This window comes from Mchenga conophoros, linkage group LG4 (genome assembly GCF_057382185.1).
Source record: "Mchenga conophoros isolate Kocher_MC1m ecotype Shallow Benthic linkage group LG4, M_conophoros_male_GT1.1, whole genome shotgun sequence".
NCBI lineage: Eukaryota > Metazoa > Chordata > Actinopteri > Cichliformes > Cichlidae > Mchenga > Mchenga conophoros.
Genome location: NC_140529.1, coordinates 33,981,506 through 33,999,911, shown reverse-complemented (window position 1 = coordinate 33,999,911; position 18,406 = coordinate 33,981,506). Strand labels below are relative to the sequence as shown.

General features: G+C 39.6%; 1 protein-coding gene across 1 annotated transcript; it reads left to right on the top strand.

The window, feature by feature from the left end:
* The first annotated feature begins 2,599 nt into the window (after positions 1 to 2,599).
* Positions 2,600 to 4,471, top strand: LOC146576578 (cytochrome c oxidase subunit FA4). Its single transcript, XM_085271957.1, has 4 exons — positions 2,600 to 2,759; positions 3,357 to 3,445; positions 3,567 to 3,627; positions 3,969 to 4,471. Exons 1-4 carry the CDS (start codon positions 2,718 to 2,720, stop codon positions 4,023 to 4,025), a joined length of 249 nt encoding a protein of 82 aa, XP_085128083.1. The 5' UTR covers positions 2,600 to 2,717; the 3' UTR covers positions 4,026 to 4,471.
* The last annotated feature ends 13,935 nt before the right edge of the window (positions 4,472 to 18,406 follow it).

The window sequence follows — 18,406 nt, the reverse complement described above, 5'->3', positions numbered from 1 at the left end:
GTGCATTTGATAGCAAAAATTGAAATCTGATGACATTTTCAGGGTTTAACCTTCCACTTAGATTAGTTTTACACCCACTCTAAATGTCACAGTCCAAAGCCCAATTCTTGTTTTCTTTAGCATGATTAATTAATACATTTTTATAACCAACTCTTAACATCAATATCATAGTTCACCAATATCATACAGTGAAATCTGAGATCTATTTTATCATTCAATTAAAATAAATTTGAAGTAAATGAGCACTATTTATGTATAATGCAAATTATATACTCTGTGTGCACTTTGAGAGAAAGTACTCAGGAAATTATATGAAAGTAGCATTTAGCATTTAAATATACCACAGTTGTAGTTCAAAAAATAAAATTACAACTCATAACAGTGCAGAGGGGAGGCCTCAACAACAAATTAACAACATTAACTGTGAGGAGAAAATCCAAATAAAACAAAAGTGAAAACAAAATAGCAACTTTAAAAAAATATGATAACTCATCAAGGTCATGAAAGTCATGATGATTTTGGACTCTTTGTTATTTCTTTGAACTGTTGTTTTTCCAGTGTGGAATGATTGTACGACAAACATCTTTAATGGCTTTTAAAAACACGAATTGTTCTGTTTAGCAAGTTTCAGCTCAACCACACAGTTTTGGTAGCCATTAGCAAGCTGCTGGAAGAATTCTGGCTGAACATTTGACTTTTCTTGGCAGAATTTTATTTTTTTTAATCTGCTTGATTCCCTGGCAAGAAGTTGGATTTTAATCATACTGCACAAATTTCCAATAGAGTCGAGAATTTGTTCCAGAAACTTAATGCTAGCCTCCTTTATCCATTCCAAACCCAGCTTTGGATTTGTGCTTTGGATTGTTTGGTGATCCTTTTGGAACACCCAGCTGTGTCCCATTGTTCTGTACTGGTCAATCCAGTGAATCCTCCTTATGCTGGCAAAGAGAAATTACCAGTTGTAACCAATCATTCTCTGTGATGAGAAGTTAATAGGCCTTTGCCTTGTCAAAAAAGATTTGGGTGAATGTGTGCCGTATATATATATATGTTTATATATATATAGGAATATGTATCTGTATACTTTTGACACACTGGATTAGCGAAAATCCAAAATACATTCAAACTTATGCCCACAATTCTTTGTTTTTTAAAGATCTAAGCTGTGCAATCATTCCCCTCTCGAAAAAGAAATGTTTTTTTTAAAAAAAACTAAATTACCATAACTTTCATACCCATGATGAGTGTATGTAAACTTCTAACCTTCTAACCTTGCTCTCTGTAGATGCCATAGAGCAAGATAAGGAGTTATGAAACTTTTCATTTCCCTAGAACAAAGTTAAGAAGCAAATAATGAAATACATAATGAATTACTCTGAATATTTATTCTCAAACATCATAATGATCATGGTGTGTCTCTACTGTTATCTATCATGCCACTAATATTAAAGATTTTTTTAAATAGAGTAAAGGGGAATTTAACATTAGGTAGACTTTATACTGTAGCTTGATATAATTATGAGCAACAGCTACTTCTGTCTTGGTATGGGAAACATATATAGCTGACTGCACATATTACAGTAAACACAATTTATATTTATAGTGCAGTATAAGATGATAAATGAAAAAATATCTGTTCTGGATCAGTGGGAACCAGAATTATTTTTTTTAATTATTTTTATTTATTTATTTTATTGAGTTTTGACTTCAGTTGAGTTTAATATAGCTCCCAAAATGTGTTTGCTCATTTTGGTTACAAATGTTTACTTTTCATTGAGTTTTTATTAGCTTAAGTCTTTATTTTAGGCCTCCAGGATATGGAGAGCATCTCCTGGAGAGGATGTTTAGGGAAAAAATCAGAATATCTAGTACATTAAAAAAAAAAACCTTTCTGAAAGCAGGTCACCCACAAGTCCCAATAAACATGTTCATCAAAGCCTCATCAGGCTGGTTACGATATGTTTTTCATTTTATTTTAAGTTTTTTTTTTCAAGTACACAAAATCGTTTCAGTTAGCTTATATATATTTTTTCAAAAGTGTACTTTTTATTTTTATTAACTAAAAAGCTTTTTCGACATCTACTAGTTTTTATTTTAGTTTTAATTAATTACAATAACCTCGGTAGGATCTAAGCTTTTCTTTGTTTAATAATCACATAAAATTTGAACGAAATATTGGGAATAAGAATAATAAAATACTTTTTTTTTTTCATTGGAGTAGGTAAATAGGTACATAAAAGAAGTATTCCAAATTAAATTAAGACGAACATTTTTTAGGCTTCACAAACAGAGACAGTCCTGAAGGTTAATTTTATTCTTGACCTCAAGAAAAAGAGAATATATATTAAATATTTGTTTTGTTCAAAATAAGCAATTGTTGGGGCTTTTAAACCACTTTGACTTTGCCGGATTAAAAATGCTGCGTGGAAATCAAAGCTCGAGCATTATAACAGCTCATTAATTAAGCCATGTGAAATTATTCGGAATTTATTATATCCACTAACAAAATTATCGATATGCATACTGAACATAGTAATAATTAATTCCGTTTTTTAATCACGCTGGATCAGGCAGTGTGTGAGCATCCTATTGGTGCTTGCTCTACCCTCCTTCCGCCCTTTCTCAAGGATTAAATTGCGCACTGTTCTGGCAAGACTGCTCGTAATCCTTTTATTTGGGTACAAAGTCGGTTAACTTGGCACGCGAGGAACGACAAAATGCTCGCCGTAGTCCGCAAACAACTTAGAAGTCACCCAGCTGTAAGTATATTGCAACTATATTCAGGTTAAAAGTCATTTTGGGTAATCTTTTTGAGAGCCCAGGCTGGTACTAGGCTAAGTTGCCAGTTAGCAGTGCTAGCTTGATTAGCCTCTGCGTTTGACCGCACTGACTTTGAGAGATCAAAGTATGTAGCAGTCTTTCTGTTTTCATTTTTTCTGTGTAATTTGTTGGTTAAGAGTGATCCTTCTGGCAGCTGATGACTTTCAGTTAAATAAGGTCACGACTTTAGTCATTCGATGGTTGTTGATTATTAGCCACGAAGAGCCTTTTCATGTCCTCTAAATAGCTGCTCCCACTAGTTAGCTGGCTACATTGGGTTAGCAAGTCCTTGTGAACTATTAATAGAACCCACAAAAGCGCCTGTCTTTTCGACAAAATATGTGTATATATTTTATAGTTATGGTAGTTAAAGTTGGCCAATTTTAGCCCCTGTTCGTTTCATGTTTCATTCCAGAGGCTGCCTACGTGAGCAGGGGCGTGTTTTCAGTGTAAACATGTAGTTGAGTGTCATTGTCTTGAGAGCTTTAGGCTTCTCTCAGCTGATAAGATGCCTTATCTTCCTTTGTCTCTTACAGCTGATCCCCCTTTTCATCTTCATCGGTGGAGGAGCAGCCATGTCTCTGTTGTACCTCGCCCGTCTGGGCTTGAGAAACCCTGATGTCTGGTAAGTCATGTGTCGTTTTCTTAATTAAAAATGTGTTTGTTTTTTCGTATTTGCATACAAGAGAATTTTCAAGTTCGTTGCCATGTACCTAGGAGTTACTCTTTAACTCTTCTTTCTGCAGCTGGGATCGCAAGAATAATCCAGAGCCCTGGAACAAACTTGGCCCAAATGATCAGTACAAGGTGTGCATCCCTTATGTTTAATTGTCTTGCAGTCTTGATTTTTCTGCTCTGATGTATTTAACAGTGGAGGTGGTTTTACTCTTGGATTGTATTGTGCAGCTTTAGTGGTGGAGTTTCTTATCCAGGGATAATTCCTCTTTAGTTGGACTAATCAAACATAATCTTGTTAACGCTGACCTGTGTTAACAAATCTTATCAAGTCATTAACGAGTGTAACTTGATGTAGTCGTGTTTGTTGTGGCAAGTGACCCAAACCATTTATGGTGGTGCATGCATTTTTCTGTGCAATCTTGGTGTTGGGCCTAATTATTTTTTATTTATTTTTGTGTGTGTCTTTTCAGTTTTTCACAGTCAACATGGACTACAGCAAGCTGAAGAAGGACCGTCCTGATTTCTAAACAACAGCTGGACCACAAGCACAAAGATCGGCAGATCTGCACACACTGGCTCATTGTGAACGTTCCTCTGGAAAGCTTAATGATGCAGAGGCTTAACCCGCACAGATGTTACATATTTAAGTTTCCTCATTGCATCGATTTGGCTTTTGGATATTGATTTACTCACCGTCTCATCAATAAAGTACAGGAGTCTTTTCTCCTCTATACTGAGAAAATTTGTTTTTATTTTTTCATGTGCTGTTGCCTGCTATATGCTTGTCCTGTCTTAATTTGCATCATCACTTTCCAGTGTCTAATATGCATACATATTGCATCACTTTTCAGACCAATGTCCACAACTTCTTTACATTTGTCATGTTCTGCTGCTGCTATACCTGCTTTGCATTCACCTAATTTTAGCTTTGTCCTGCTTTAACCCAATTAACAGTAAATTACGTACCACACTACTTTTGGTTGCTGTCCAATCTTTTGACATAAAAAGGAAACCCTATCTGTATTTGAACCACCTTTGGTTGCAATTGCTTCAATCGAGAAGACATGGTGGCAAAAAGGTGTGTGGGTTTCTCTCCCCCCCCCCCCCCTTTTCAAAGCTGGACTTGATGGTTTAGAGCAGTAGCGTGTTCGTGTTACACATTAAGTGGAATGAACTGGAAGTTGGCAGTGGGACATTTGGAGGTGTGTCTTCTTACAGAATGCCGTCGCTCTCAGCCAGATAAGTTTGTAAATGTCAACAGGTCGTGCTTTTCCATCTGCAGCCTGGAGAAATGCGACAAGGATGAGCAGTCAGTGCAGTGCAGAAAATGTCAAGGACACTTTCATATTTGAATGGAAGCCCTCGTTGGAGTCTTCACCCATCCTCTGTAGTTTTGCATACACGTGAATCCCCCAGTTTTCACCTTGGGGCTTTTGCTACAGTGTATAGCACAATATCAGCTTTTAATCTAAGTGTGTGTGTGTGTGTGTGTGTGTGTGTGTGTATATATATATATACACACACACATATACACAGTGGCTTGCAAAAGTATTCCGCCCCCTTGAACTTTTCCACATTTTGTCACATTACAGCCACAAACATGAATTAATTTTATTGGAATTCCACGTGAAAGACCAATACAAAGTGGTGTACATGTGAGAAGTGGAACGAAAATGATACATGATACCAAACATTTTTTACAAATAACTGAAAAGTGGGGTGTGGTAATTATTCAGCCCCCTGAGTCAATACTTTATAGAACCACCTTTTGCTGCAATTACAGCTGCCAGTCTTTTAGGGTCTGTCTCTACCAGCTTTGTACATCTAGAGACTGAAATCCTTGCCCATTCTTCTTTGCAAAACAGCTCCAGCTCAGTCAGATTAGATGGTCAGCGTTTGTGAACAGCAGTTTTCAGATCTTTCCACAGATTCTCGATTGGATTTAGACACCACACAGGTCAGGGATAAAGTTATTGAGAAATTTAAAGCAGGCTTAGGCTACAAAAAGATTTCCCAAGCCTTGAACATCCCATGGAGCACTGTTCAAGCGATCATTCAGAAATGGAAGGAGTATGGCACAACTGTAAACCTACCAAGACAAGACCGTCCACCTAAACTCACAGGCCGAACAAGGAGAGCGCTGATCAGAAATGCAGCCAAGAGGCCCATGGTGACTCTGGACGAGCTGCAGAGATCCACAGCTCAGGTGGGGGAATCTGTCCATAGGACAACTATTAGTCGTGCACTGCACAAAGTTGGCCTTTATGGAAGAGTGGTAAGGAGAAAGCCATTGTTAACAGAAAACCAGAAGAAGTCCCGTTTGCAGTTTGCCACAAGCCATGTGGGGGACACAGCAAACGTGGAAGAAGGTGCTCTGGTCAGATGAGACCAAAATGCAAAACGCTATGTGTGGCAGAAAACTAACACTGCACATCACTCTGAACACACCATCCCCACTGTCATATATGGTGGTGGCAGCATCATGCTCTGGGGGTGCTTCTCTTCAGCAGGGACAGGGAAGCTGGTAGAGTTGATGGGAAGATGGATGGAGCCAAATACAGGGCAATCTTGGAAGAAAACCTCTTGGAGTCTGCAAAAGACTTGAGACTGGGGCGGAGGTTCACCTTCCAGCAGGACAACGACCCTAAACATAAAGCCAGGGCAACAATGGAATGGTTTAAAACAAAACATATCCATGTGTTAGAATGGCCCAGTCAAAGTCCAGATCTAAATCCAGTCGAGAATCTGTGGGAAAGTTTTGCAAGCCACTGTATATATGCTGCCAAGCCTCACTCCAGATAGGTTCTTATTAGAGGTAATAAAATCTGTTTTAAAGGGGGAACAAGATGGAAGCCAGTGGCGTACTTGGTCCATAGTGAACACTCCATCAGGGGAGAGAAAACTCGCTTTCTGCCTTATTCATGGTATCACTAATGTGTACAGACATTTTTTGAATTAATGATGCAAAATCACTACCTTAAAATATAAGGAAATTGGCATTTAGACTTATCTAACAGATTTCTTAATTTTTTTTAAAAATGTTAATAATTTTTACATCGACTTTGGTGTTTTTGAGGAATAAATGCATTAAATTAAAAAAAGACTTTGTTGTAACAATTGTGCTTTCATGTAAATGTTAAGCATACATACAGTTTACATACACCCATCATGGACATGAATGTCATGGTAATTTGGGGCTTTTGTTTTCTTTTAACTTTCCAGGGTAGAATGATTGCACAGCATACATCTTTAAGTCCATACAGGGTCAAAAGCATACATAAAGTATGTATACTTACATGTATACATTCCAAATAACAGATATGTTGGTCCTGTAGCAGGTTACACCTTCACCATGGACTTTTGTAGCCATTAATGACCTTCAGGCATAATTCAGACTGGATATTTGACTGCTCTTCTTGGAACAAGAGTTCATTTATGATATTAGAGAAGGCTGCAGTCAACTGAGACTGAAGAATTCACTTGGAAGAGTGACAAAAACATTTCTTCCAGTGAAAACGCTACAACAGTCATCAGTTTTCCTGGATTTGCTTACCTGGATGATTGAGCATGCATCAAGACAAGAGATCATTTTAACTAGGTGTTTTTTTTTTTTGGTGGGAACCTGGATTTTAAGCATAGTCCATAAGTTTTCAAAAGAGTTGAGGTCAGGGCTTTGGGAAGTCCAGTCCAGAAACGTAATGTTAGCTTGATTTATCCATTATACATTCCAAACCCAGTTTTCATGTGTGTTTGGGATCATTGTCTTGTTGGAACACCCAGCTGTGTCCAAGCTTCAGCCATTTAGTTGTTAAGTTGGGGTGAATTTGTAGAATTCGGAGGTAGTCCTCCTTCTTCATTATTCCATCCACTGTATGCAATGTACCAGTACCAGTGGCAGCAGCCCCAGTGCATGATGGAGCCATCACCATGCTTGACAGTATTCTTTCTGTTTGAAAGCCTCAACTTGACTCTTCCAAACATACCTGTTGTCACTGTGACCTAATACTTCAGTCTTTGTCTCAGCTGGCCACTTTTCTTCAGAAGGCATTTGTCTTGTCCACGTGGGCAGCTGCAGATTTCAATCAAGCTTGAAGGTGTCAGTTTTGGAGCAGGGGCTTATTTTCCAGGAGCAAGCACTTTGGCGACAGTGGGACGGAAAATCTCCCTTTTAACAAGAAGAAACCTCTTGCAGAACCAGGCTCAGGGAGGGGCAGCTATCTGCTGGGACCTCAATTCCTCCCATCTGAGGATGGGGTTGTTGAGTGTTCTTCCCAAGATTTAAGTGAGTATATGCATATCTTTGAGCCAAAACACTCTCAGTTCTACCAAGAATATCGAGCCAGAATTTTGCTAGAAGCTTGCTGATGTCTACAAAAAATCCTAAATAAATTCAAACATATACAGCCAATTCTTGTTTTTTAAAGTCATTAAAGAACAATGAATGTACATTGAATCATAACATTAACATAACATTATTACAATACTGGCTTAGGAGCTTTTCTAATAATCTAACAGTCAACTCTTGAGCGGTTTTTGACAGGCAGCTAAAGGGGGAAGAGTTCAAACTGCTTTGTGGCAGTAACACCTCTGAGGAAAATGGCTGAACACAACTGCAGAGCCAAGCTGACCTGCATCTTTACCCTCCCACTCCTGACCCTTGACCCCTTGAATTCAGCTTTTTTCTGCCACACTGCAAAGGTAGCATAGAAAAAAAAAGCAACAAGGAAAATTAATGTGAGGCAAGACACTAGGCAGCTGGTGCTGCAAATTTTCTTCAAAAGGTCAAACCAAAGGTCAGGCAGCCCAGAAACATGGGAGAATGCAGAGAATCTTGCACCATTCATATTAGCAAAGTCCTGACCAAAGCATCTTCATAAAGCTTGTGTGAGTTTTGAAGTTTGTGCATGAGAAGAAACAATTAAAAAGCTCTTCTATTCTCTTTAATCTGAAAGCCATGCACTTGAAGCTGTTGCAATTCTCCCCCAGTATAAGCCTGTTAGCAACAGCTAGACATCCCGTTTTCTCTTTTCGAGAATTATCTTGAATATTTTATGACTGTGATCGGCAAAGTTTAGCCATGATGTCTGAGCAGAAATACAAGTGAGTGGCCTGCTTAAATGACTGCTTTTCAAAAAGTCATTTAGGAAATCATCAGTACCACAAAAATAATCTTCAGCTGTCTTTTTTTCTCCTTTCAGTTTTTGTTCAGCTTTTTGATTAGTGCAGCTGCTCAGGTTTAAAATATAATGGAACTTTAACTTAGAAGCTAAGGTTAATGGTTTTAAATCTATTTAATTTTACATTTTATTTTCAATATTCTTAATTCTCCAGCTAAAAAAAAACATTTCATTAAAATAAAAGTCCTTCACCTATGTTTGCCAATGATTTGCAATTTACCAACAAACCTTTCCAGCATTTAGTTTCATCCCTCATTTAATAACCAAATAGTGCAGTTTCATTTGTTGTGTTGCCCATAAATTAAATGAAAGAGAAACAGTTTGTTTACACCTCTTGATGAACAGCAAACACAACTGAACTGCAATTTCCTATATTATTATATGACATGTGCTGCCTTGTGCTTTCCTTATATCTATTTTCTAACTCCTCTTCTCACCAAACCCTCAAATATGTTGACACCTTAATCTCTAACTCCTTTTTTATGTCTTCATGGCTACAGCCAAGGCCAGAGGCATTTTGTTTTCAGGTTGTCCATCCATCCTTCCCATTGTCATGGAAGCAATAGCAGAAATACCAAAAGGAAATTTGATTTGATCTGGCACAAAGGTCCATTTGGGCTCAAGGATGACCTAATTGGAATTAAGTAGTCAAAGGCGAAGGTTGCTGTGACCTCACAAAACCCGTGTTTGGCCGTAACTAAGTGCTATATACAACCTGGGAGGTAATTCAAGTAACTGTCTGTACGCACAAAATATGCAAATGAGAAACATTCTTTTAGATGTCCTCCATTAAACACACAGTAGAGACACTTTCAATTCAATTCAATTTCAATTCAATTGGTTTTATTTATATAGCACCAAACCACAACAACAGCCTCAAGGCGCTTTATAGTGTAAGGTAAAGACTCTACAATCATACATTAGGTTCAACATCTAAAGTACCCACACACGCAGACACAAAAATCCCCCAAACACACTTTTTTGTGCAACATTTTATAGATATTTCATACAGAATGACAGTGAGAAAAACAAACAAGTGCTTTAGACTGAAAAGGAACAAACATCGTGATGGATTTCATCCACTTTTATCTCTGTGTCAATATTGCCTCAGTAATGTCTTAGTTACTTCTCAATTACCACTCTGTTTTTGGCTCAGTAGACTCAGACACAGACATCCACACTCACAGATGCATTACTGAAAGAATAAACTGCTTTCCCTCCCCTGCTGTGAGCTGTGCTGAGTAATGAGTGAAAGCCTTTCTCCTCCTGATTCTTGCAGGGTGAGTGCCTCTTATTTTTTTTTACCATTTGGTGTTCAACTCGGATCTGCTCTCCATTTGTTCTTGTTTTGTTTCACCCCTGCTTTATCCTTCTCTGTGACCATTTCTCCTTTACTCTTCATCATTTTTCCTTTTTTTTTGGACTTTTCCAGTTTCACTTCCATAAAGCTCAGACACTGACACATGCTCACATAGCCAACAGAGAGGGAGTTTGCTGTATACGTTTTTTTTCCCCCTGAATAAAATCACATTGATCCTTGAGTCTGCTCACCGAGGATGACAAAGTGCCATTTTCAGCAGATGCACAAAAAGGTCAGGGTTGTCGATGTATTTTTGCATGAGGGATTGAGTAAGGATGCTGCAATTTAACATCCATTTCAAGAGGAATACTGCAGGAATTAATCATCTCCGATATCTCAGGGACAAAGAGGCTGTGTGAGCATGCTTTATGTGGTGTTTCACAGCATGCATCACTCAGTTTGGAGCCAATTCAGCATTGGACTGGCTGGATGGTTAGAGACTGTCTCATATATACAAGGTCTCAGGTTTTTATCGCTGAAACAATCAGTGAGTGTTGTCCTTGAGTAAGACAGTGCACCCCTCAGGATAGACTGCCAACCAAATATCTGCAGTGAAAACGGATGTAAGCTAAAGTGTGATTAATCTGTGATCATTCTATCAGTGCTTGACAAGGATGGAAAGGAATGAAGTATTGCAAGAAAAACTAGCAAACAAACCCAATCCAAGTTCTCATCATTCTTGGCATCTGTGTTTTGATGAAATCTGCTTTTTTCACCCTTTTTTTTCTTGCATCCATGGTAGGAAAGCAGGTCAAAATTTAAATAGCTGAAAATAGAACATCTGGCTGGGCCTTGTCAGTCAGCAGTGCGTAATGAAATATGGAAATTGGGGCGCTCTTCAAAGAGATGGAGCCGTCCTGGGTCTCCAGCAGGCCCCTCAACAGCCCCGGCGGAGCCCCGCCCCTCTGAAACGTGTGCTACATTTCCAGGTGCTGCCGCTGCGGCCCAGTCCGCCGGCAGTGCCAGCTCGTTAGCGCTCACAGCCTGGTGGAGCTGGCAGCTGGCATCATTAAACTTCAAACCGGCTTTCGACCCGGGGTGCCGCCGCGGGGAGAGACCGCCCGCTTATCCGCCTGCCAACAGCTGATTAGAGCCACGCTGACACCAGCAACCAGACTACATCCAGACAGCGCTTCCACACACCAGCAGCTACACCAGCACCACCTATCCCAACAGCTTATCCCACACATCACCGACAACCACATAAACTATCCAAAGAGCAACCAGACATAGAGACAAGCCCACAGCACCGGAGTAACCGAAATCAGTGTGTGCAGCGTGTCTAAAGATTGGCAGCAAGGCTGAAGGAGAGCAAAAGGCTCCCATAGCCATTTAGCTTTTATTTTCATGCTGAGCAACTGTAGAGAAAAAAGTCAGACGCAGTAACACTTATGCAGAATTTGACTTTTAATGGATTACAAGAGTCAGTGTTTTAGCAAAGCCTCTGAATGTTATTCTGCATTAAAAACATCTGTTTCCGCTTTGAGACTAGCTGGAGAAAATTGGCGAGTACTTGAAAGTTATTGTATTAGTCAGAATCGAACATTTTTCCTCCCAGCAGTTTTGCATGAAGTGGCCTTAAAACAATACTTTAACACTTTAGAACAAGCTTTTTCCCCATGTTTGCCAAAAAGATGAAATATATAAATATAGCCAGGTTTTTCAAAGTAAATAATATTCTCATACATATATAATAAATTCCCCAATCTCCACAGGCAGTCTTTATCCTTCAAGTTCAGGTCCTCTACCTACCAGAGGCCTGGGAGCTTGACCGTAGGCAGTATCTTTGCTGTTTGAGAGATCTTGGCTGTCGTTTCTGGGATCCACTGGAACCATTAGCCTAGTTTGTGCCCTCTGATTACCACTGGGACCACTCTTCCCTTCACCTTCCACCTTCGTCATCTCTAGCTTTTCTGTATTTCCCAAGGTTGGGTTACCAATTCACCTAACCTGATGCAGGTCTTTGGACAGAGGAAAGAACTGTAGTACCCCTAGAGAAACCATACAAGGATGGGGAGAACACGTGAATGCTACATCATCCAGTTGGTGGATTCAAACATGTGCTGTGAGGCAACAGTGCTAACCACTGTACAACCATGCTGCAATAAGATGGAATCAGTGTGCTGTCAGTTTGCAATTGAATGGGTGTCATATTGGCAGTTACGAGCAATCGCTTACTGATAATACACATATACACATTAAACAGAAAATCACATGAGCTACTTACATTCTGAGCTGAGTTGCTTCAGGATACTGATTTAACTAGAAAATGACAGACGCCCAGAAGTATAACCAGAATACAGCCATTTGGAAACGAGTTGAGTCAAGTCCCCTACTGATTCACCCCAGATGAGTTGTGCCGTCTCGCTCAGACTAATTGCAATCATAAATTAAACGGCAGTTATTTGCAAACCCTTTTCAATCTGTCTGAGAATGACTGCAGCCAGTCCAACCACATTTGTTTGGGGAGAGACTGCTTCTCACCAGGAGACCTGTGCAATCACCTTGTTATTGAAAGAACTCGCCAAGAAGGTTGAAGGTGTTGTATGCTTTTCTAGTCACAAGGAAGTTGCTATCTCAGTCACACTTTTTACTCTAGTGTGACTGAGCCATTACAGCAAACATGGCTTGCTGTGTATCCAAGAAGCCTATGCTTGTGTGTGTGAGTGTGTGTGTGTGAGTGTGTGTGTGTGAGTGTGTGTGTATCTTGTGAACGAATTAGCAGGCAAACTAGTTAGCAGGTGTCGTGAGTTTGTGGGACGCACCCACATACAGTATAAAAGGTGGATATACCTTCTGGCTCTGAAAAGTGAAGCCAACTCTGAACTGCCTTAAACCTGCATTGCTTTTAATGGCCAACAGGGGGCGATACTGCTGTTTGCAAACAGATTTCTGTACCTATAGATTTCTAGGAAAAAATGCCCTTATGACTTCTGTTTTTCTTTGATAGATGTCAAGAGTGTCATAACAATATTATCACATCTGGCCCACCCAACATTTGCCAAAGGGCCCAAAGTATTTATATTAGACCCAAATTTGTCTGCAATCGGCATAGTGTCACTGTTCAGGTCAGATAACACCCAAGTTGCCTCTTTCTTTCCATTGAATAACATTTAGAAACACTACTGTCCTTTGCTTCCAGAGCATCTTTCAGATCTACTCTTTGAAAAAAAAAGAATACTGACAATATTTTCTTGTTTTGCTAATGTGAGAAAATATTCAACATAACCCACCAGTTGTTGATGACTCAGAGAGAGCACAAACCCGGAGTATTCTCCTGAAAGGAGTTTCTTTACAGTTATTGCCTCCAAATGGATTGTTGGCTAGTTTGTGTGCATACCTTTGCCTTTCTATCAAATGATGAAAAAGAATTTAATTTGCACTCAATCAGGCTCATGTATGTGGCAGAGCGCCCGTATCTCGTCAAACCCGGTGACACACATGAACACTAGTCCCACTGGAGCCACAGACTGGTTTGAGCTCCATTACCATCCTTTTGTTTCCTTACATTGCTCTTCTTTTATCTTCTCTCACTGCTGGGCACAAGCAGAGACTTGATAATTTCCACTGTGATTGAGTCATGAATGATAATGGCTTGATTATTTGGTTAGAATTGCTCTCTTTAGATTCATTTCATGTTCTGTGGTAATTGAGAAGCTTTTTCAGTCTGGATAATACCAAACTGTTCATCTGACAGCTTTTAAACATCCCCCAGTCTTCATATTTTCACAGCTGACTTTTTTTTTTTTGGCCAGTGGAAAACTAATTTCATTCTTCGTGCTGTTGGAAAATCTCCAGACAATTTCCATTAAATCAATGTATTACCATACCACACGGCTTTAACAGAAACCTTAAAGCCAGTGCAATGTGCTCTGAGACTATACTCTCCTGTGACTAAAGACCGACCTCCAAGAAACCCTGCAGTTCATCAGAGGGCTGTCGAGGAACTTTGGCTCTCCCCCTTGAGGTCTAGGTCATTCCTTAATCATCCATTCTGTCACTCTTTAGAGCCTAAAGGTGGCCAGTGTTACAGTATTACAGTAGAATACCCAATATAAGAAGTCTGTTATTTAAATATTGATAACTATCTTTAACACTGAAAGGAAGCTTTTGCTGCAACCATAACTTTCTTGTAGAATAGCAGAAAATCCATTAATGTGCTCTAAAGGTACCTCAGGGACCGGCCTGGGCTGCTCAGAGGAGAAACAGCTCTGTTATGCTGAGTTTAAAGAGAGGACCGTAGTAATAATTCAGCTCTGCAGTTAATGAATACAAATACTCACAAATATCAAGCTGATTCTAGTAAAAGCAGGAGCAAAAGAAAATAGAAAACAGATATGGGGTCTAAAAAACCTTAGATAGGGACAACATGCCCAATCTTGTCTTTTATTTGGATGAGCTGCTTTAAACAAGAGCTGTGTGGGTCTAACAAACAAATGAGCAGGAGGTTAATAAGAGGTCCAGCCGAACAACTGAAGAAGGTGCCTCACTCCTTAAAGAATCCCTAATGAGCTCGCTCTGCTTTTTTTTCCACTACCTTGCGCATTGATTGCTCACAAAACCGTTGACACAAAGGTCAGTGTCCACCAAGTGATGAACTTCAGTGTTTTATGGTTTTGACATGACCTTTTTACCTCCACCTTCCATCTCAATCCCCCCCTTATTATGTTGTCACGCAATCCACATGCATCATCCAAAGCACTCCTTAGAGAAAACACGCATTCACATCAACATGTACAACATATCCAAATCTGGCCCCTCCCTGCTCTCCCTCTCTATGTCTTAGTAAAAAATTTGCTGCTTACTTGACGCCTGGAGTCTTGGTAATTTCAGGCATTGCTGAGAGACCTTGAGAGGGCATGTTTTGTCTGAAGAAAGAAACGCCTCAGCTCACACAGGACTTCAAAGCAAATATGCAGGGGATGCTCACATCCACTGGGAGGCAGTAGAGTGTTTGTGGGAGATCGAGAGGCAGGGCGACCCCTCGCTGTAAGCAGTTGACCCTTGCGGCGGTGGAGGGCTGAGGCCGGGCATGGCTTGCATGTTCCCCTGGCAGGTTGCCCTCAGGCTGGGGTGGGAAAAAGCAGGCAGGACGGAAGAAGCGGCGTTGGGACCAGAATGGAACCTTCGGACTCCATCTGTCGCTTTCTCCGCAACAGAGAAAAGGGAGACGGGGAGAGCCTGAGACGGGTGGGCCCACCTCCCACCAGCTGGCACTGCAACCAGCATCTGCCCACAGCCAAGATAACTTTCCTGCCTCCTCATCATCACTTCTCAGACAGCTTAAAGCCTCTTGTTTTCTCTCATCATAGTCAGCTGTTTCTTCACCTTCTATGCTTTTTTTGGAGTAATTTCACAATGTTGCACAACAAAATCAGAAATGCAGATTTTTCTCTGCGCTTTAACAGATCAGAGATGCTCACTGCCTGAGCTGTTCCACTGCTGCTGTTGTCTGAAGTTCACAGTTCTCAGATTCAATATTAAATCAATGACAGCAAAAATGAAGCGTGGGGAGTCGCCAGAGGGATGCAAACAGAAAACAAATTAGAAAAAGATGTATGTTTTGGGACAACTGAAATGTGGAGAAAGGGGAAAAAAAAGGCCTACAAGTTAAGATTCTTCATATATTTTGTTTAAAGGACCTAAAGGCCCAGTGGGAAATCTGAACAGTAGTTGAGTTTATGTGGCTATATCACGATTGGACTGTGAAAATATGCCCCCCTAGTCTGCAAACAAACGCCATTATATAGAGAATCCCATGGAGAAAGGTTTTTATTATGTATATATTTGTTTTATAGAAATGTCTGACAACATCTTCCATGTAGAATGATAAAAATTATTTAGGTTTTTTTAAAAACATCTTTTAATACTCTGACTTTATCCACAGGATCCTATTTATGGCTGGGTGCTATTTAATTTGGAAAATATGTGGCTCTTTTCACATATATCAGATACCTTAATCAGCTTGGCTGAATGTAGTCTAGTTTTCCTTACCTATCGATTGACATTCCTACCTTAAAAACATCCCAAATTTTAGTAAATAGCAGCTGCAAAACTGTAAGGCCAAAATGAACATTGGGCTTTATCAATAAGAGACACTTGGGAGGAATAGGTTTCCTCATCATTAGTTCAGAATCCCATCTGAGATCCCCCACCAAATTACAACTGTAAATTAGAAAGCAAACAACAGCCATAAAACTATGAGTCGGCGACATCGATTTTACTCAGTGTTCCAAAAACTGCCGCTATACTCAATTAAATTGATGTAACACAAATGACACACAACAAATGCTACATTCACTTTCACTCGGTCGCCTCATGCCTGACACTATTTGATGACTCCAGCTGTATTCTTTTTAATGGTCAAAGAAATGATTTTCTGCCTATTTTATACATTTTAATTTATCAGGCTTGTATTTTATTGATCTTTTCTTGAGCGTAACTATTTTTTTAATTTATTTATTTTTCTACACTGGTGTTAATTTTATAGGGCTTAATGGTTTTTATTTACATGCTTGTTTAAAGCATTCAAATAATTTAAAAAAAATGTTTCACCTTTACGCTGTTCACATCATTTTATGGATCTCCTGACTATTTCCCCATTTTTTCAGCACATTGTGCTTTCACCTAGTATGAAATGTGCCATTTGAACAAGGTTTTGCTGGCTTGCTAAAATGTCATTGTTTACTTTACTTTACTATAGAGCTTTGCAGGTTGCCAATACCCCCAGTGGATTAACCCAAGGAGGCAAAACTGTAGCCGCAGCCCAGCACAGTGCTGTAATGACACTGTGCCTGAATAAGGGGGCAATATACCCCCTCTAAATAATGCAGGACCAAGCCTTGCAAATTTTTGAAACATTTACAACAGGTACCGTAGGATGTATACTCACCCAAGACTGTATTTAGTCATTTGCCTCTGAATGACACAAGGTGTATGTGAAGCCTTCCATCATGGCACTCTGTGAAGTGCAGCACTAGCAGCTCCCCCTTCCTATTTCTGCCATATCTCTGGTGAAACAGGCTAATTTAGTCGAAAATTGATACAAGAACGGGGATAAAATGTTAAGCAAGACAATCCAACAAGTCTGATTAGGCTGTATGTAGCCAATTAGGCCTACTGGCTTCCATCTGAAGTCAAGAGAGCAGCAACTGCAGGCACATTAGCCTACTGGAGAGCTTTTCGTCTGTCCTGTAACATAATTATGCCCATGCTGGTACATTTAATCGGATTCATGTAAGATTTAAGGTTCTTTTAAAGTGCAGATGAGCAATAAAACCGAAAGGGCAAAATGCAGCTTGTAGATTTACAGTTTGAGCCACAATCATAACACACCAGCATCCATTATTCGATTCACTTTTATGCCTTGCGTTAGATATAGGTCTCAAGATTTAAATGTAATCTTGATGTAGCCACTGGTTTATGAGCTGATTTGCTAATATGAAACTAGTTTGGTTGCAGAGGAGATACATATTCTAGGCACACTGAACTTTTAGCTCTCTGCCATAAATAGAAAATGGTAACAATGTCCATGAGGTTTAAAGGTTCAAAGAGAAGCAGAGGATTAACTGATTCAGTGCTAACGTCCAGTGTGCCGTCTGATCACTTTGACTGGAATGTTGCTCATTATTGCTGAACCGATTCTGTGGTCAGAGACATTTTAATCCATTGAAAATAAATTGCTCGGTATATATTACAAATGTTTCTTTTGTTTATAGCCTTTTAATACCGTGTTCACTGTAAATAACATCCCTTGAGTTTTATTCCCTTGGAAAAAAAGAGAAGCAGCCAATTTAATAGCATGCTCCGTATTTCCTGTAAGCTTTTAATAAGTTTTAGAGGGAGCAGCATAAGCTGGTAACTCCCCCCCCCCCCAAAAAAAACCATGCAAATGAGATCCTATATATTGCTTTCATGTCATCATGTGAAATCCAAACTTGCCTTTACATCACAAGAGGAAATTAAAAACTAATTGACAGAACAAGCTTAAGTTTTTTATCTGAAGTCAGGACATACTGCAGTTTATCACTTGTGCTACTTTTATTAACAGCTTGTCTGAGCAAATGTAAATTAATCATCCAAAAAACATGAACGGTCACGCAAAAATGATGAATGAATGTTCGGCACAAAATAATATTCCTTGTGATTTTTTTTCCGTTGTTGTTGTATTTTTATATGTAGTTGCTCCAGTGCCATGTACTGTTTGTGTCTGCTGCCTGCTGCGTTTAATCTCAGCTCTCTGTGGACTCCAATGTCCATCTGATCACAATGATTAGCTTTAACAGATGTGCAGTTGGGCTCTGTTTGATGACACAAGTTGTTTGTTGACTAAACTATTCATGAAATGCGTTAAGCTACAGTCAGGAAGGTT